General features: G+C 38.5%; 1 protein-coding gene across 1 annotated transcript in view; it reads right to left on the bottom strand.

Moving 5' to 3' along the window:
• The window catches only part of igsf9bb (immunoglobulin superfamily, member 9Bb), a 271,399-nt gene that overhangs the window by 26,451 nt on the left and 225,263 nt on the right, over positions 1-19,685 (bottom strand). The window contains exons 16-18 of the mRNA XM_041802061.1: positions 13,485-13,649; positions 11,501-11,546; positions 5,654-5,740 (exon numbers count right to left, since the gene is read on the bottom strand). Coding sequence (XP_041657995.1) covers positions 5,654-5,740; positions 11,501-11,546; positions 13,485-13,649 — 298 coding nt within the window. The remainder of the gene's footprint in view (positions 1-5,653; positions 5,741-11,500; positions 11,547-13,484; positions 13,650-19,685) is intronic.

The raw sequence follows: 19,685 nt of genomic DNA on the forward strand, positions 1-19,685 counted from the left end.
GAGCAGCAGGAGGTATTTATTTGATGCAGAAAACATGAACATCGCTGTCCACAACACACTTCTGTGCAGGAACAGCATCAATCTGTTATCAGAGGCCTCAGTCTGCAGTGTTATTCACACTGTTTCACAGGTCAACTGAATTAAATTACAAGTGCAGTTTTTATTTTCACGTCATAGCTGCACATACTGGTGCTCATTTACTCTACATCATCCATATGAGACATACAGATGTAGTTATTTCGGTGCTAAAAAACAAAACAGGTCAATGTGCTTAACACCTGAGTGTGTACACAGTAATGGAGCAGTTTCACTCTGCAGGAAGCATTTACAGTCTACAGACTAACAGCTATATCAAAACAACAAAAAATTACATCACTTATTATTGAACCTTCTATATGTAACCCATGAAAGTGGATAAATTATATGTACACTGTTTGTCATGAGATGAAGTATTTACTGGTGTCTGATATTAGGGCATGCATCTCCAGTGTTTCATTTTATACTGTAAAATATAAAAGGATTTCTTAAAGCACGACTGGAGCTGATGTTGTTTGAAAGGTGTACCTAATGAACAGTTACTTCAGTAACCAAAGCAGTTTTAGTGGATACCAATATTGATACTAATATTTAAATGTAGTTCAGACAATAATTAAAACAATGGAGGCCTTAAATTCATGCCCTTGAGCAGCACATCTAATAGGAACTAGGGAATATTGGAATTGTTCTGATTTTTTAAAATAAATGTAGGCTAATATCGATATCCATACTGCTATCTCAATGTAGTTCAGACCAAAAACTTCAGTCTTTTAAACTGTTTAAAGTTTTAGGATGAAAAAATCACATCTCAGTCCTTAAAAGAGACTTTAAAGCACGGGTGTCAAACTCAAGGCCCGGGGACCAAATGCGGCCCACGGTGCAGTTTTACCCGGCCTGCAAGATCATTTCATATTTTAATCAGAAGTGGCTCACCTGAATGAGGTCTGCAGATTTCCTCCAGTATAAAAATTTAAATTTAACCTGGAAAATTTGTTAAGTTATAAAAATCTGAAAAAGTAGAGGGTAGAAATAGTCAGGACAAATTAATTTGTGTTCTCATTTCATATTTTCATTTTGCACCCAAAAATTATGACCTAAATATAGGATTTTGACTTTTTATTTCATAATTTGACCTTTTAAATTCAGAATTTTGACCTTTTCTCTCATATTGACCTTTAAGGTTCACAATTTTTCATTTTAAATCATATTGTGACCTTTTAATCTCCTAACTCTGATTTTAATGCCATATTTTCACTTTTTAAACTCTTGATCTATAATTTTATCTCATATTTTGACCTTTTAAAGTCACAATTTTGAATTTTATCTTCTATTTTGACCTTTGAAACTCTTGATTTTGTATTCTATTTCATATCTTGACCTTTGAACTCATGATTTTAAATCTCTATCATATTTTTGCCTGTTAAAATCTTATTTCGACTTTTAATTTTGTACTTTGACTTATAAAGTTGACTTTTTATCTCAGATTTTGAACCTTTAACTCATTTATTTATTTAGCTTTTTTATTGACATGGACACAGTAACATTGATGCTGTGATATTTAGTCACTTTGCTTTTATTTTTAGAAATCTTAGAATCCTTTATTATCACTGTTAAATTACCTGTGAAAACACGGTTTACAGTTTTTGGTTGAATCTTGACCCTGTTAGGCCCTCAGGTTGAACCTAAATTCAGATGTCAGCCCCCGCTGTGACTGAGTTTGACACCCCTGCATTAAAGCGTCAGAAATGATGATTAATAATAAAAAAGACTTCTGCTGATGTTTGTCTGTTGGTCCAGCCTAAAACTCCTATCTTATCTTACTATTACTATCTTATTAGGTTGGGTCAATATTTACAGCTGGTTTAGGCAGAGTTTTAAACCCAAATCTGTTGTAAATATCAGCAGAATCTGCAGATACCAGTATGCCAGTGATATTGAGCATCCCAAACTTAAGAAACACCATGACTGTTGTATTAGCTTTGGCTGACATAACACTGCTAACACCTCATTTTATCATTTCATAACAATTTGATAATTATGCTGAAAACTAATATTTGGATTGGAACGATTATATCTGTCCCCCAAGATCATATTTGTATTCTAACTGGCCCACCACTATGAGGTCTGCAGATTTACTCCAGTATATTAATGTAAACTTTAACTTGATTATTGAAAATGTCTTTGTTAAGCCATAAAAACCTGAAAAGTAAAGAGTTAGAAAGATTTTGTAAAAAGTGAAGAATGTGGGGAAAGAAATTAATTTGTGTTTTTATTTCATATTTTCAGTTTTTCAAATTTGAACTTAAAATGTCACATTTTTATCTTACACATTCCCAATTTTAAATTTCAAGTCATATTTTGACCTTTTAATTTGCCTTTTTAATCCCATATTTTGATTTTCAAACACAATTTAAATTTTTTTTCTCATATGATGACATTTCAAATGAATAAGTTTTACTTTTAAACTCCCAATTTTAAATTAATGTCACATTTTCAACTTTTTAAGTCATCATTTTGAATTCTTGCTCATATTTGGACACTTTCAACTCCTTATTTCAGCTTTTAAATCCCATATTTTGACCTATCAGACTGGCAATTTAAAATTTTAAGTCATATTTTGCCCTTTCAAACTTATGATTTTAACTTTTACTCATATATTTGCTCTTTAAAAAACATTATTTTTCAATTTTTTATATCGTGTTCTGATCTTTTGTACTAATAAGTTGGAATTTTTATCTCAGATTTAAGCCTCTTAACTTATCATTTTTACTTTTTTGAATTTCAAAATGATTTATCATCAGTGCTGATTTTTTTTTTTTTCATATTTTATTTGTGAAAATGAGGCTGACAGTTACGGTTTAATGTTGACCCCGTTTGGCTCTCAGGTTAGACATAAATCCAGAATCCAGCAGCTGCTGTGATTGAGTTTGACACCTCTGGTTTAAAAAGTATAACAAACCAAACCCTCTTTACCAGGAATAACACCTTTCTTCAACTACAACATGCCCTTTTTAAGAAAGAACAAAAGAAAAAGGAAGATTTCTTTTAAGGACACCTTAAATTTTATTTAGAGCATGACTTAAGACACCAACAATCCTTAGAGAAACAAAAACATGAAATCTAAATGCTTGATAGTGAAATATCGAGTGCCACGCTGTTTTCAATGGTTACAACACACATGAGCACAACAGAAACCCAATTACCACAACAACTAACTTTTGCTCTTTCTATGGAGTTGTCCAGCACTCCAAATAAGTAAGGCGACCCCCACCATCCTCATTAAAGGTTAGGTCAGATCTTAAAAATACTGTATCAGTTCACTTTTGGATTACACACTGAGCATGGACACTGTTTTGTATGACACATGTTGCAGCAGTTAAAACTCAAATAGCCACAGATAGAATATATTCAGAAAGCACAAGCAAGGTGAGGTACACAACGATGACGACAGAGGTTTTAATGCCCCGCTTATTAAATTCATTTGTAAACTTTAAGAATGAATCACACCATTACTTTTTCTATCACTGCTGCAGATTTTATTATTTTTGCTTTGAGTTGCACTCAGTGACTGACATCCAGGACTTTCACACAACTATGGGCCATTCTGGCCAGAATAAATCTTTATTTCACTGAAAACAAATTCTGAGAATTATAATTTACTCATTAGTGTTGTAATTTGACAAGATTAATAATGAAGACAAGAATATATGAGATTGGCCTTAGCTTATGCTTTCGTGAAAATAGCCATCTGTGACCCTGACATACTTAGTAGTTCTTCTCTTCTGTAAATATTTCATTTGACCTCTGTCGTTCCTTGACCTTTGACCCCTCCTACCATAATAGCATAACAGAGAATAATATTTTTATTAAAACATAAACTCAGGCCATTCTCAAATGTTCCTCAATGACCTTTTCAGATTAAAACATTAATGAGATATCAGGATTCTGACTTAAGTTATATCCTCTAACTTCTAGAGGTCAGTTTTCCTCAGACGGTTCTTTACCATTTTATGACTGCAGAAATATAAACCCTCTTTAAAGTAACTAATTCAACAGAAGTCCAGCCAACTGGTGAAATGGGGATCATCTGAGTGAAATAAATTTGTCTCAAGTGATTGTAGTATAGAGAAATCTGTCTGAAAGGTCCAGTCACTGCTTTATCAGTATTCCTGGCTACCATTACACAATAAGGATAAAAGAACACTCCAAGCAACTCAGAGAAAAGGTTATTGAAAAGTTTAAATCAGCAGACTGATAGAAAAACATTTCCAAGGTGCTGAAAATTCCCCAGAGTTCAGTTTAATCCATCATAAAGACATGGAAGGAATATGGTGCACATATAAATCTCAGACACCACTGACTACTCTGAAGGAGCTCCAAGCTTCAGCAGCTGAGATGGGAGAGACTCTGCAGACAACAACTGTTGGCCGGGTTCTTCACCAGTCAGAGCTTTATGGGAGAGTGGCAAAGAGTAAGACACTGTTGAAGAAAACTCAGATTAACTCCTGACTAGAGTTCACTAAAAGGCATGTAGGAGACTCCATGGTCAAGTGGAAAAAAGTTCTTTGGTCTGATGAGACCAAAATGGAGCTTACTGGCAATCAGACAAGACACTGTGACACGGCACATCACAACAAACACACTATCCTCACTGTGAAGCACGGTGGTGGCAGCATCATGCTGTGGGTAAGCTTCTCAGCAGCTGACCCTGGAAGGCTTGTAAAGGTCGAAGGTAAAATGAATGTGGCAAAATATAGGCAAATCCTGGAGGTCAATCTAATTCTGTCTGCAAGAGAACTACGGCTCAGGAGAGGATTTATTTTCCGGTAAAACAATGACCTGAAGCATACAGAAAAAGCTAAACAGATATCATTTTAAAGACAGCAAGGGGAATGTTCTGGAGAGGCTGAGTGAAAGTTCAGATCTCAATCCAATGGAAAGTTTGTGGCTGGACTTGAAAAGGGCTCTTAGTGCCTGATCTCTGTGCAACCTGACAGAGCTTGAGCGGTTTAGCAAAGAAGAATGGAGTAAAATGTCAGCGTCCAAATGTTTGAGCCTGACTGAGACCTATCCTCACAGACTCAGAGCTGGGATTGCACCCTGAGGTGACTCTACTAAATACTGACTTAAAGAGGGTGAATATTTATGCAGTCTCTTATATTTCATTACAATTTTTTATTTGACATTACTTCTTCTTTCCCTTTGATATTAAAAGAGGTGTAAATGTATTTTTTTCCCTCAAAAAGCCAAATCATATTGACAATGTTTGATTATACAACCAATAAAAGGGTAAAACATCCTCAGGGGTCAGTGTTTTTAATATAGTGATTACATTGTATGCCATACTGGCTGACTGAGCTGGCATTCTCTTCCCACAAGATGAAGGTATTTTAAATTAACCTTGCTCTGAAGCTTAAATTTAACACCTTGTGTAAACAAAGATTCTCCATCTTTCAACACTAAACACCATGACCAGTGTTGTTGTTGCCCTGTTGGGACGTCCGGCCCGAGGCATGCGGCCGGGTCAGGACTCTACAGAGCTGGGGTTGACTCAAAGTGCAGAGGAGGGGGATTTACAGTGTGCAGGGACGGGGGGGACAATGGTGGGCACACTCACTGAGGACTGGAAGGTTGGGGTGTGTACCTGCTTGCGTCCAGCCCCTCCCAGTAGGGCTCGACGCTGGGAACGAGGCTAATTGGAGTCCTGTAGAAGTGGGGAGAGAAGTGGGGAGGATATGGAGGTAAACAGGAAGCCTGCCAATGAGAGGTTGGTTTTAAAACAGCAGTAGAATAAGAGAGAAAATCTTTATTTTATGGTTGAGTCAGTCTTAAAGAGGCGTTAGTGAGTCACAGAAGTGAGAGATAAACGTCTGAGAAAGAGAGAGATAACAGGAGGGAGGAAAGCTAGAGAGAGGATGGAAAAATAAGTAAAGAAGTGACCACTGCACTTTGAGACAGTCCTCCACTTATTTACTGTGAATATACCAATGAATCATAGTCTCACAATCACAAACCCAGGGTCAAGCTATCACACACTTCCTCATGTGCACCCAATTACAACTCATAACCCATAACTTCCAAGTCAGCAACAATCTGTCCACACTGTATTCAGACCAGTGGCTTGCATCCAGGCCCACCCATTGATACAGCTGTGCAGTATCAGCGTGCTCCAGCCACCTGGTTAGCATTCATCCTCTTGACCTTGCTCTGGTCAGCTTTGGAGCTAAGCTTAAAAAGGTTTGCTGCAGGTTTTAGCACAGCCAGACAACACTGAAATTCTACCGATAACATCCTCATGGTTAAATTCACTGACTCTGAACATGGCATTAACAGTAGAAAATAAAGGCTCATACCACATTTAGAAAAGCGGTTGCAGTTTTAAAACAAGCAACTCAAACAAATCATGTATTTATACTGTTTTAAAAAGTAATAATAGGTAGTGAAATCTAAAATAGAAGATCATCATTGCTTATGTTTTGACTGTGCTAACCTCCCTTGGCACCTCCATGATGCACAGTCCCACAAAGTTTTCCCCCTTTTACCCCTCATGGGTGACCTTGCACTGGTCTGTGTCTGAAGTGGAGCTCAGCTCAGCACAGCTAGGTCATGAGATCACAAGTTCATGTGGGAATAAATACAACACCCAATAACCAGCATGCTACTGTGCCTGCATGTTTGACACTGTGTTTGCTGTTCATTTGCTTCCTGTTTTGCCATAATTTGGTGATTAGATAAATAATCATTAGTCAAGAACTGCTGTTTGATTTGGAAAATGATCACATGCTCTGTGCATTCTCCTCTGCAGATTGGTGCATGCTGGCAGCAGACTCCACTGAAGATTCACTGTGCATATCTTGAGCAGAGTGGCAAATAGAAGGGAAGCTATTAGCCCCAGAGAGTCTGTTGTGGTTGTTATGCTAGGTAGATGGAAAACGTGGGAACTAAGTGCCCTGCATTTGTGCATTTTTGCAAACCTGTGGCCAGTTAATGCAAGCTTTAACACCGGCAAAATAATTTCTGCCGATCGAATTTGGGGCATTTATTTCTTTAGACCACAGTAAGAACAGCATTTTAAAGCCAGTGGACTGTCCAGATTCCATGTCTATCATTAGGCAGATCTATCTGGACCAATCAGCATCTCTCACTCATTTTAGGAAAATTAGGCAGGAGCTACAGGCGAGGTTTAGCTGTTCTGTAAGCCTGTGAAAAACAACAACTGATGAAGCGATGAGTTTGGATGTAGTAATATATTATGTACTGTATAGCAGTGGTTCTCAAATGGTGTGGTGAGGTACACTGGTGTGCCTTGAGGTAAGTCAAGGTGTGCCTTAGGAATTTGTACAACCATGCATGATTTGAATGACTTTACAAATATAAAATTGGACAATCTCTCAGAAAACTAAAACTTTCTGCAGTATTTCTGGTATTTTCTCCCTGCATGTTTTTATAATATAGTTTAAAAATGACTTCTAACAGGTACCAAATGTTTTGGATTTGCTAAAGTACATTGCTTTAATCAAGAACTTTGAAATGGCTGAAAAGTATGCTGCAAAAATATACATTTTGGCATGTATATATGTATTTTAGTTGTTCCCAAATGGTGTAGCGTTGTGAATGTAAACAACCATGCACTCTAAATACAACTATACATCAACTAAAGATACTGAATGGAAAATTAAAGAGGCCATTTTGCTTTGATATGATGATGGTGTGCCTTGAGATTTTGGCATGATCTCAGGTGTGCATTGGGCAAAAAACATTCGAAAAACACTGCCGTATAGTATAGTATGGCATACAGAGGCACTTTTGCAAGAACTGGAGAGAGGGGTCTGGCTGCAGACTATGCATCTCTGACAACCACACTCACAGACTGTTCATCTGAGATGTTCTCTTTTAGAACAGAAATACTCGCTAAAACTTTCAAAATGAATTCTGATTAAACATCTGTTTAAGGTTATAGTAATGGTTAAGGTTACAGTCAGGATACAAAAAGTTAAAAGTAAAAACCTGACCTGCAAAACCTGATAACAAAACATTTAATATGTAGTCTGAAGGAAAAAGGCTCATCCTCCATGAAAACCAACGCAGCGATCCTACATAGCTTTGTTATCTATGTAGCTAATGTAGCTAGCATAGCTAAAGCTAAGCTCAAGTAGCAGCTATGCAAGCTACATAGCTTTAGCTACATTTGCTACCATTCAGACTGCTTAGCAAACTTACCTACAGTAGCTTATGTAATTACATTAATTACACATCTAGCATATCTATTTTAGCTTTAGCTAAAGTAACTGACGCTTAAGTGAGAATTAAGTTTTTTGTTTAATCTGAAACTGGAAATATGTTGTTCCAGCAAATTACAGTGCTTCTGTTCGGACATGGTTGCTGTCCCAGTTGAACGGTCTGTGAGAGTGAGTGCAGAAATTTACGGTCTGCAGCCAGAGTGTCTTGGAAATGCACCATTTTTCTTTATTAAAGACAAGCACAAAATTGCACTATAAGCTTTTCTTGGTAGAACTAATGTTTTTGCTCTTCTGCAGATCTGCTTCAGCATGAGTCTGTTTTGTCTGTTTTGATCGTACACACGTCTCTGGGACCTCGATTTCCAAATGAAAAACAAAGTTCACTTGCATCTGAAAACAGGACTTTGATCCACCCAGCAACAGTCCAGTTCTATATCTCCTTAGCCCAGGTGAGATTCTGAAGCTGTATGCGGTCCAGGATTGGCTTGACAGAACATGAGTGGCCCTGTCTGTGTGGTGGTTCTTGACCCACAGACTCCAGTTTCAGTCCACTCCCTGTGAAGCTACCCTAAGTTCTTGGGTCTGTTTGACACTCCTCTGAAGGCTGAACTCATCCTTGTTGCTTGTGCTCCTTTTTCTTACCACACTTTTCTCTCCTGGTCAACTTTGCATGAATCTGCTTTGGTACAGCCTCAGAGAACAGCCTGCCCTTTCAGCAGTGACCTTCTGGGGCTTACCCTCCTTGTAGAGGATGTCAGTTATTGTCCTTTTTTTTTTTGAAAACCTTAAAATATGACTCAGGCAGTTATGCTACAGGGCTAAAAATATATGCAACAGCTAATGCAATAACACCATACCATACATTGTGATATACTCATTGTTCTTTACTTGAAAGCATGCTTGACTTCATGCAGCGTTGTGCACTTTGAGGCAAAGAAATCCCAGTTTCATTGCCTATTGCATAAAAACGATAAAGGCTTTTCTTTCACTCTTGTTTGTGCTGCCGTCATTGAAAACCATCCAGTCTGCAGTCATTCACAGATCAGTGAATAAGCTTTTACCCATGCTGTATTTATCAGTCTCACTCCTCTGATCATTGTGGTCTCATGCAGGTGTGACATGATAAAGGTGAGTCAATGCTCTGAGCCGGTTTAGGTGATAAATGTTATCAGCTCCTCCTGCTGTCACACACTCAAATGTCTGCTGTGAAAAGGATCTATTAAGGGACCGGAGAAGCCCTTTATGATGGTGAATCAGCTGATTTCAGGGTCACACAAGGATAAAGGAACGAAGAGACGTGAGCAGACAGATTGAAGTGTTATCAATGGCAGTCTGACTGTTATTACTTATAGCATTAAAATAAGAGGGAGATGTATACTGTGAATCTGTATTCAAAGGCATCTACAACAAAACTCCCACTGTAAAACACTGTCAATTCTTCAATGTGACTAATTTCCCTCATTTTATATTCAAGAGAAAAACGTGAACTAAACAAGACACAAGGCAAAGCTGTAGCTGTGCAGAAAATATGTTTGGATGTCATTAAAAGGAATCTATGATCAGACAAGTTCATATTATTGGATAGATAATCCTCTCATGTGTATATAGAACTAAAAACATCAGATATTCTAGATATCTGCATTTTGAGTAAGTTTGAGCTTATAAACTCACAGGAAGCCGCCATGTTTTGGTCCATTCTGGTACGGTGACGTCACTAGCACTCCTCGCCGTTGCTATGCAGTAACTGAGTTTGCTGCGTGTTGGCTTTGTCTCCCTGCTGTCACAGCTCTGTCATTCCTCCTAAGTTTTACCTCAATAAAACCCCCTACTAGTGATTGGATTCAGTGTGTTGTGGAAGTGTGCCCGTAGCTTTTCAAAATAAAAGCATTATGTACATATGAGGGATTTTCTCCAAAGGAATGCTAAAGTGGGCTTTTACTTTGAAAAGCACAAACCAGAAGTGTTTTCTCACTGTTTTTCTTTACCTGCAACATTATGAACCATGTGGAAACAGAAAGGTTCATAAATAGTAGAAGTTTGGAGAACAACTTTATCAAAAAGACACATTTTAGCTCATGGCCTTCATCTGGTTCATCAAGAAACACATTTCAAACATATTCTACCCATGTAAGAAGGTAAATATGGCTCTGTAGTTATTTTCCTGTCCAGTTTGACAGATAACTGCTTGTGGTGCAAGAAAAAATAGAAGAGACCTCAAATCTTAAAATTCACGTGCGTGAAATGTGCATCCTCTCTGAGATGCAGCCCTAACACTGGCTGCCAATCTGAAACAGCGGTTACTGCATAGAAACGGCAGCCTCCTGCTGAGTTTATGAACTCAATTGACTCAAAATGCAGATATGTATTGAGTTTTTTAGTTTAAAATGCACATGAGAGATTCAAATATCTATCCAACAAGATGAACTTTTCTGATCACGCAGGGTTTCTTTTAAGAAAGGCTATAGTAAGAGGACTTATTTAGCCAGTTTTAGTAAAAAAGTAGAGCTTCATTCATACCTTTTAAAGGGAGTTTTTCACTGACATGATGATATGTGAAAAAGGAGACAGAGCCCTCAGCCTTGAGAATTTTGCATAGACTGAATAAGCTTTTGTGGAAATGTAAACGTCAGTTTTGTATTATTTCTGTCCAAAAGAAACTTAGCATTAATTCTGAGGACTTGGAGAAAATGTGCACTAAAATTACTACAAATCTGTGTGCTGTGTTAGGAGTAAACTGTAAAAAAAATCCTCAGCAAAACCAAGCAGGCGGCTCATCATCTGATTTGAAAAAACATGTCTTCCTCTGTATTTTTCAGTCAAAGTCTGACTTCTACACTTTGAGAACATGCACAAAAGAGAAATCAGGACCAGCGTCATATTCAACTGTTCAAATGTGAAACAGTCATTAAGACTAATCAGAATGAATTGCTGCCTCTAAAATATATTTTTCATGCATTAATATACATTTGTGTCTTAGTTTTGTTGCATATGGTCTGTATATGCAGAGTAAAATGGGCTCAAAGCTAAAATGTGGCCAAATATTGTGAATATTTTTTTGGCTCAGCAGTTTTGTTTTTATTTCAAAAATATTTTGCACATAATCCAATGTGATTCTCTTTTTTGGTTTTCTGGCTGCCAAATCAGCAACATGACTAACAGATAAATTATGTTTGGCACGGCTGCAAACAGTCAACAATTCAGTGAGTGTTTTTGGAGTTACTTACGGAGTTTCCATGCTTTTTCTGCAGTGGGTTATGGAGAGGGGAGGGTCTAAGGAGGAAAGAAAGACAAAACAGTTAGCACTGCCGTTAGTGATGAGTTTGAGTTGTGTTTGTGAATTTAAGTTATGGGTTTTTGATAAATACTGCAGAGAGAAAAATCCGACTATAAATGATTAAAACACAGCTGTATGAATGAAGAATAATGGCTTTTGCACACTCAGTCTGTTTTTTTTTTCATCTGAAAGTGCAACACATCAAGAAAGAAATAAAAACACAATCTTATGGAGTGTATTGCTTCAAAACTCAAGAGTACGACCTTACTGATTTTGAGCTCAGATTTTTCTTCAAGCTTTCCATTAAAGCTGCATCAGTGCTCAAAAACCGCCTCTTTGTGTTTAGTTTGTGCTTCCACCAATCAGAGGTGTCACCGTGATGCTGGGATTGTGGGTGCCGTTGTGTTTTTTTGGCTGAGATTGCCAACAAACTCCATTTTTCTTAAGAAGCTTTTGTCTTCTACAGGACCATTTACCATTGTTTCACGGGGAGCTCATGGTCAGCATAATTGGACTCATTCTGACAAGTTGGCTGATGATAAATTTACTTCAAATGAAAACCTACTTACATGTGTATTTAGTACTACTTTTGATCAGTTAGGGTTCAAATCTTGACATTTTAGCACATAGTATTTCAGTTCTACATTTTGCGTCAAAAATGTGAATGGCTGCTGCCCTCTACAGGTTGAGACTGTCCACTGCAGTGGAATTATTTTGAACATTTTCTATTCTAGGATTGTGGGCAATCTAGTGCTGTTTCCTATAATTTTGAACACACTGGAGTAGATCCACTACGATTTTTTTCCAGCTCACTTTCAATTTGAATTGTTTTTCGAAAAAAAAAAAAAAAGTTAATTTCTTTCTGATCAGAGAGGAGAGGCACATGACAGCAGAGTCAGGTATTTCATTTTCAAACACATTTTATTTTTAAGTGGCTCATGCCACTACTGTTCCTACCGTCCCACAGTGCATTGTTGTTAAAAATAAAGTTTATTTTGGGATACACAGTAACGACTAACTGGGGTGGAAAGAGGAGAAACGAGAGAGGAAGAGAGGATTAGCACCTGTTTAATACCTGGTTTCATTTGGTGGTAAACTGCACCACTTTTATGTTACAATAAGCACTGGACTTTATGGATTAGGTGCTATTTTAAATGAGGCTGATTTGCATGTCAGAGGAGCTATTTTGCTCTGAATTTTAAATAATCCTACTCCTTATTTACATACATGTAAATAGGACAGGGCGCTGTTTTCTCAGCTCAGCAGTTCCGTATTTTGTGTGCAGTTAGAGTGGATTTCACCTTCACGTGTTCGCTCTGTGGAGCTGTCACAATTTTTTTTTTGCCATTTTTACTGCTAAAAAACACACAAAAAGCTGCACTACTCTTTAGTGGATCTGCCCCATGTCTCTTCTTAGAACAAGGTCAATAATCGACTTGTTTGTTTCATCTATGTGACCTTATATATTTTTGTTTTCCAGTTTAAACTATCTTAATTTGTACTTACTTCCCTAGTAGCAGCAGAACTAACAGAACCCAGAAACTTTTGGGTGTAAAGGTGAGATCTAATGTTGCTATGGCACTCAGGGGCTGTTGGTTATGAAGTGCTGTTGACTGAGATCCTGAAACCGTATTTTTTTAAATAACATGCACATTTGTGTCCTCTACCTGTCCATAGATCATCTTTTCATGTTCAGGTATCTCTTGGTAATTCTACCTTGAATATTTCTGACATTATGGCTAATCAAATGTAAAAATCTGCAAAGATTAAATGTTGTGGCTGATTAGGGACAGCAGGAGCTGCCATGTCTCATCCTCCACCTCAGCCCTGTCCATGAGGTTCTGATGGCGTCTTCTTGAAATAACAGGGTAAATTCACCCCAGCTGAGACTCTGGGGATTATTACTCTTTAAATAACCTTGACCTTCCCCTCACCTCTTTTCCTCTTCAGTTTCCGTCGGCGCTGCTTGTTGACGAAGCAGGCTGCCATCGTGCTGAACAGGACGGCTGCTGCCAGGAAACAGATCGTGGCCACGATGCCGGCCACCACGGGACGCGCCAGTCCGCGTTCCTCCACCACCTCTGGAGGAGGGAAGAAGTCTGTGAGACAAGGAGGGAGGGTGACCGAGGTGGATGATGGAACATGAAGGGTGGATGGTGGAGAAAATGACACAGTATCGTTAAATTAGAAACCAGATTTTTGCACAGGACTTCTGGGACTCTAATCCAAAGGTTTAATGTCAGGATTCATTGAGGGTCTCTGAAATAGCTGCTGATATTTGCTGAGATTACACCGAGGTAAAAAAAAAGAACAAAATGTCCCCTAAAAGAACCCTGAGAGCTCTGATCGTGTATCGAATGAAATTAAAATGGATTCAGGCTTTACAAATATCCCTCCTCTTATAATTCACAGCCTCCTGCAGAGGAACCTTTAACTGATTAAAGGAAAAACCCTGACATATCCACTAAGACTCAATTTGTTGTAGCTGACCTTTATTACTGTTTCTGCAGGATGTTTGCCATGATGACTCTGCACAACGTAAACCTTTTTCCCATACAGGAGGTGCTTATATTTCTTTTTTGCTGTTGGTGTGAGACTTTAAAGGGTTAGTTCAAAGATGCCAAAGTCTGTTAAATGTAATGTTGTAATGGATGGGTATTTAAAGTGCTGTGCTGTTTGCTACTGTGTTAATCTGTGGTGTTTTCTGCTTCGTCACTCCGTCCACCTGTGTGATTTGGAACAGATTTAGAGATTTCAATCTTCACTTTAAAAGCCCGGATACGACTGAGCCTTAAGTACATAAATTAATGTTTAATCCATCTGAGCCTGAGTGGAGCTGGAGATCCTCTCTGGGGTCTTCTTACATAGAGATCTAAAATCAGGGACCTGTCGCTAAGCCTCATCTTTTAAAACAGACGTTATTCTGATGCACTTATACTGAAGTTTGTCTTTGGTGTAAGGCTAATAACCCTGCAGTCAGGGCCTGAGTCAAGGGGTTAGGATGAGTCTTAACTTAATTAATCATTTTTAAGAGAAGACCCCTCTCTCATTTCAGACATCTTCTGTATAGCTAAACCCAACCATAATTCAACAAATTGTTGGAGTCCTGCCTCAATCCTGTGAAAGTTGGCTGTCCTTACTGAGTGAGGAGTACCTGAACACCATGTTGGATCACAAAGGAGAGCAGAGTTACAGTTTTTCACCATTGCTTAAACACTACTTCACTTTCTCTGCACCAAACACTCAGTTGTCTGAACTCATTTATCAAATAAACCCCCTGTTGGCAAAACCTTCAGCAATTTGCGAACCTCATTTGCTCTTTTCTTCCCAAAAACTAAACACATCCCACTCTTTAAAACGCTTTACATTGAAATGCACATGTGACACAGAATGGTGACCACTGGGGGCACATTTAAGCCACAGTAGGCTGGTTTTTATTCACTTTTATTTTAATTCTTTATTGCTAAAATCATTGTAGGAGCTGTTCATTGAGAGTACACAGCATTTTTAATCAAATTTATTAATTAGATAAAGAAAAATCTTAAGTAACAATACATACCCACACACATACAAAAAGAGAAAGAAAGAAAGAAAAGGTCAAAGAAATACAAACAAGGAAATGGGTGATAGGTAAAGAGGGTAAGTGCTTTTTTATTGCACATCTTTGATGCATTTATAAATACATATTTGGTTTAAATCAGTAGAACAAACTTTAGATGTTTGATAACTTGCAAAAAAAGAATAAGATTTCTCCTGAAAATAGACTAGTAAGACTGTACATTTACATAAATGCATCGAAAGATGTTTTTACAAACAGAAATTGAAAGTGTCCCCACCATCCTTTAATATGTCTGAATGTGGCCCTCAGTGGAAAAAGTTTGGACCCCCCGGTTTAAACAGACTAATAGGGCTCCTAAATTGAGTTTAGCACACCTGTCCTGTGGAGGTCACACCCATTTCCACAGGCAGAAGGAGACTAACTGAGTAGGTAACTTCACTCATGGTGCAAAAATGTCTACCACAAAAGCGACTCTAACACCAAGCAAAAGAATCTTCAGTGATAACTGCAGAACAGACATCAGAACACATTTACTCAGCTTCTTTAAATTTTAAGACCAAAAGTATGATACCCAAGGGCATGCTGGGAAAAATCTGCCAGATTTTCTTCTCATTGTAGTGGCATCTACATTTGGAAAAACTGACTGATAGAAAATGTATTGACATTAACAGAAAAGGGTTAGGACCACGGATGAAGGGAAAAAATAATGCTGGCCACACTACTATTAGCTCGGAATTGCATTACACAACATGTGCAAAATGATCCTTTTTTTGCCTTAACATTTTAATAGCTGTCCATAATCAATTAACGAGTGATCAATCTCCCTCTGCTCTCCCATTATGTATCAAGGTTGAGTCTGTCACCTGTGAGTATCTGCAGCTGATCAGACAGAGAGGACGAGGAAAAGAGAGATGAGCATTGTTACGTCCCTCACTGATGTGTGAGCATTTAAGACAATAACAAACAACAAATCTCGACTTTCTCTAAGAAATGCCATGTATTGATGAACATGCGAACTGGACCTTACAACAGAGGTTCTTTCAGTTTCAGCTCATAAACACAGCGTCTAACATCTGCTGTTTTCAAAATGTACATTTTTTTCTCCAGGGGAGTATGCCCCCAGATCCCTGGACGGTTCAGAGTCCCCAACCATAGTCTCCTAAAATCCTGTGTTTCTACTCTTTACAGTGTACAACAGGCTGCTTACTTGTTTCAGCATAAATGGATGAATGAAATCATGAATGTAGCTCGGTCTGAAGCTGATAAATGTCCATTCATAACTCCCTGCGCTGCTCTGGGTGGATCCGGTCTAGGAATTAATTTAAGGCTGACATGACAGGTACTTCTGGTTTGTTTTTGAAAGTAAAAGTCTGATCGGTTTGTATCTGTGGTGAGACTCCCCTGGTTTTTACACTATGCTTTCATTCTGAAATGTTTCTCACAATTTCAACTTTTTCCTCCATATTGTATTTCAACTTTATTCTTGTCATTTTGCCTTTAATTTTGAAGTTCCAAGCATTATGTTTTCCCTCACCTGAGGCCCTGATCCTCTTCCATAGCCATAGATAAATCAACCACTTGTGTTATCTTTTAAAGTGAGTCTTCAAGCGTCCAGTCAAAGGAAGAGCTGCTGCAGCACTTTCAGTTAATAAGTTATACCCATTTACAGTGCACAAGGCAATGCAACGTCTCCAATGTCACACAGAACTTCAGCACCCTCTATCTGCAGTCCATGACTAGAGATGAGGTTTCATCTCTTTGCTCGACACAGTTACTGTAGAGACCAAGGATTACTGAGAACATCTTCCTGTTCTGCAGCATACATCAGAATTTTTGGTGTAAAACTCTGATTCCTGCAAATAATACTTAAATTTAGAGGATGCATGTATAAAAATTTTCCACACTTGCTGTCAAATCAACCAACAAGCAATGATGCATGCACTTCTTGCAGTACTCAGTGTTGCTAGGTAGAATTTACTACATTTATTTGTGTTGTATCATCATTTTTTCTATCAGTCATTTTTTATGGTGTATGATATCCTTTTACAGGGACTACAGCTCTTTGCAGCACCCCTGTCTCCAGTTTTAGTATTTCACTATCTAATTAATAGTGTGTTTTTGATTTCTAATTCAATCTATTGCAGCAATCCTCTTTGTTACTGTGCTAAAAAACCTGCCGAACAAAAATAAATTCATCTTACTGTCATTAAGCAACACAATAGTTCATAAATCTAGAATAAATTAGGAATTATAACATCTCTCTGCTGCATTCCTTCTTAATTCACAGCTGAATGTGACCGACTGCTCTCTGCAGATTGGCACTCAGAGGAGCACTAAAGCCAGAATTCATGCATCCAGCATCTTTGTGCATTTACAAGCTCATTAGGATAATGAAACCAAGAGAAAGGATAATGCGCTGAGCAGCCTCTCCAACTCTTTCTATAGAGTAATCAACTCTCAGAGCTCTTCTTAGTTATTTAAAGAGGAGGTTTTATAGTGAAACATGCTAATGAATCAGTCACTGTGGGACCAGAGGGGGAAACCGTGTCAACATTTGTTAAGAACTTGTTGAAATGGTTTTTGTGCTGCAGTGAAGCATGACACAGCAAAATGCAGCAATGAAAGAGATTATCCCCAGTGATGATAGAGCTTGAAAAATTAAATTATCTGCAGAAAAAGCGCTCTGTCACCTTAAAGAATGAGTGCATTTGCTTTAGTGATGCTCATATTTGGACATCATGACCACAGAAAGCAGTCAAATCATCATAGAAATGAGCAGGAGCCTTGGCTCATGTCACTGCATGGATGTCCACCAGTAGGGGGCAGCAGAGCGCTTCCAGAGCTCAGAGGCTTACTGAGCAAATATAAAAGCTACCAACAGCTGCTCAAACCAAATGATGTGTACTCAGTGACCTCTGCGGGGGAGTGACATCACATTTTCAGGGTTTAATTTAGATTCAAAACAGATTTTCAGCGTGGCGCCCAAAAATAGAAGTGCCTTTAATGAATCTCTCTTTTTTTAGCACAGAGCAGCCCGACACGATCGGAGGGAGACGAGCACAGAGATGATGTCATACTTTCAGGACGCTACAAAGGAGTGTGTGCATGTAAAGCAAGCTTAAATATAATAGTGCTGAGTGTGCAGGATGTAAAGTTGGAGTGCTGCGTGTGCAATACATCTGCATCCCCTCCTTCCTTCGCTCTGAAACCAGAAGATTGCCGGAGGTTAGAGAGGCAGGATGCTGCCAGAAGTTGTCGGGTTGAATCCCAGCATTGACATATTCGAGTAACAGCCTTTCTGTTTAATGCCTCCACCAGTGAGGGAAGTTACAGTCCCTGTCCGTCAGGTTTTCACTGCAGCCTGACGCTGCAGCTGAGGTCTGAAACAGAGATATATTCATAGATTTAAAATCAGCCTTACGTATCAAACAGCTGCATCAGTAGGGTGACATGAAACAGGAGAGGTGGGGTCAGGATCGTTTTAAGAGGCGACAAAGTTGGTAGTGCAGATGCTGCTGTCCTCAAAATGGGAAGCCTGGATTCAAATCCAGCCTGTGGCTCCTTTACCACATGTCATTCCTCACAAGTGTGACAGTACTTCAATAACTTTTTGTTGTAACAAGTATCGTAATGTGCAATTTTGCAATTCAAGTTTTCATATCAGGTCGGGTATGGGTGCAGATGCTGGTTGTGCACCTCTCCTTGTCAACTTTAGTCCTGTATTGTTCTGGCCTCCTGATGGCCATCCAGGCCTGCACCAGACCCATGCCCCATCTCTCCAGGTATCCTCCCAGCTGATCCCTACTACTTTGTTTGGATTCACACAAAAAAACCCCAAAGAAAATAATGTTATTTTTGGCCAATGTTAATGTTAATTTTTGATGGAGAAACTGAATGAGGTGAGGAGCATTTAGGGAGTTTATGTCCCAAACTAAAGGAGCTGGACGCTTGACTCTACACAGTGTTCTCAAAAGACCTAGCCTTAGACCTGTCACCAGTGGTAAGGAAGGGCATTTTAACATACAGGTACAGTTGAAACCAGAAGTTTACATACACTATATAAAAAGACACATAAACTTTTTTTTCCCAACGTCTAACATTAAATCAGATTAAACTTTTCCTGTTTTTGGTCAATTAGGATTACCAAAATTATTTCTATTTGCTAAATGCCAGAATAATGAGAGAAATCATTTTTTAGACATTTTTTTAATTATTTTCTTGAGAGTCAGAAGTTTACATACATTTCATTAGTATTTGGTAGCATTGCCTTTAAACTGTATGACTTGGGTCAAACGCTTTGGATATGCTTCCACAAGCTTCTCACAATAGTTTGCAGGAATTTTGGCCCATTCCTCCTGGCAGAACTGGTGTAACTGAGCCAAGTTTGTAGGCCACCTGCTCGCACATGCCTTTTCAGCTCTGCCCATAAATTCTCAATGGGATTGAGATCAGGGCTTTGTGATGGCCACTCCAAAACATTGACTTTGTTATCCTTAGGCCACTTTGTAACCAGTTTGGCAGTATGCTTAGGGTCATTGTCCATTTGGAAAATCCATTTGCACCCAAGCTTGAACTT

The sequence above is a fragment of the Cheilinus undulatus genome, linkage group 12 (assembly GCF_018320785.1).
Source record: "Cheilinus undulatus linkage group 12, ASM1832078v1, whole genome shotgun sequence".
In the NCBI taxonomy this organism is placed as follows: Eukaryota; Metazoa; Chordata; class Actinopteri; order Labriformes; family Labridae; genus Cheilinus; species Cheilinus undulatus.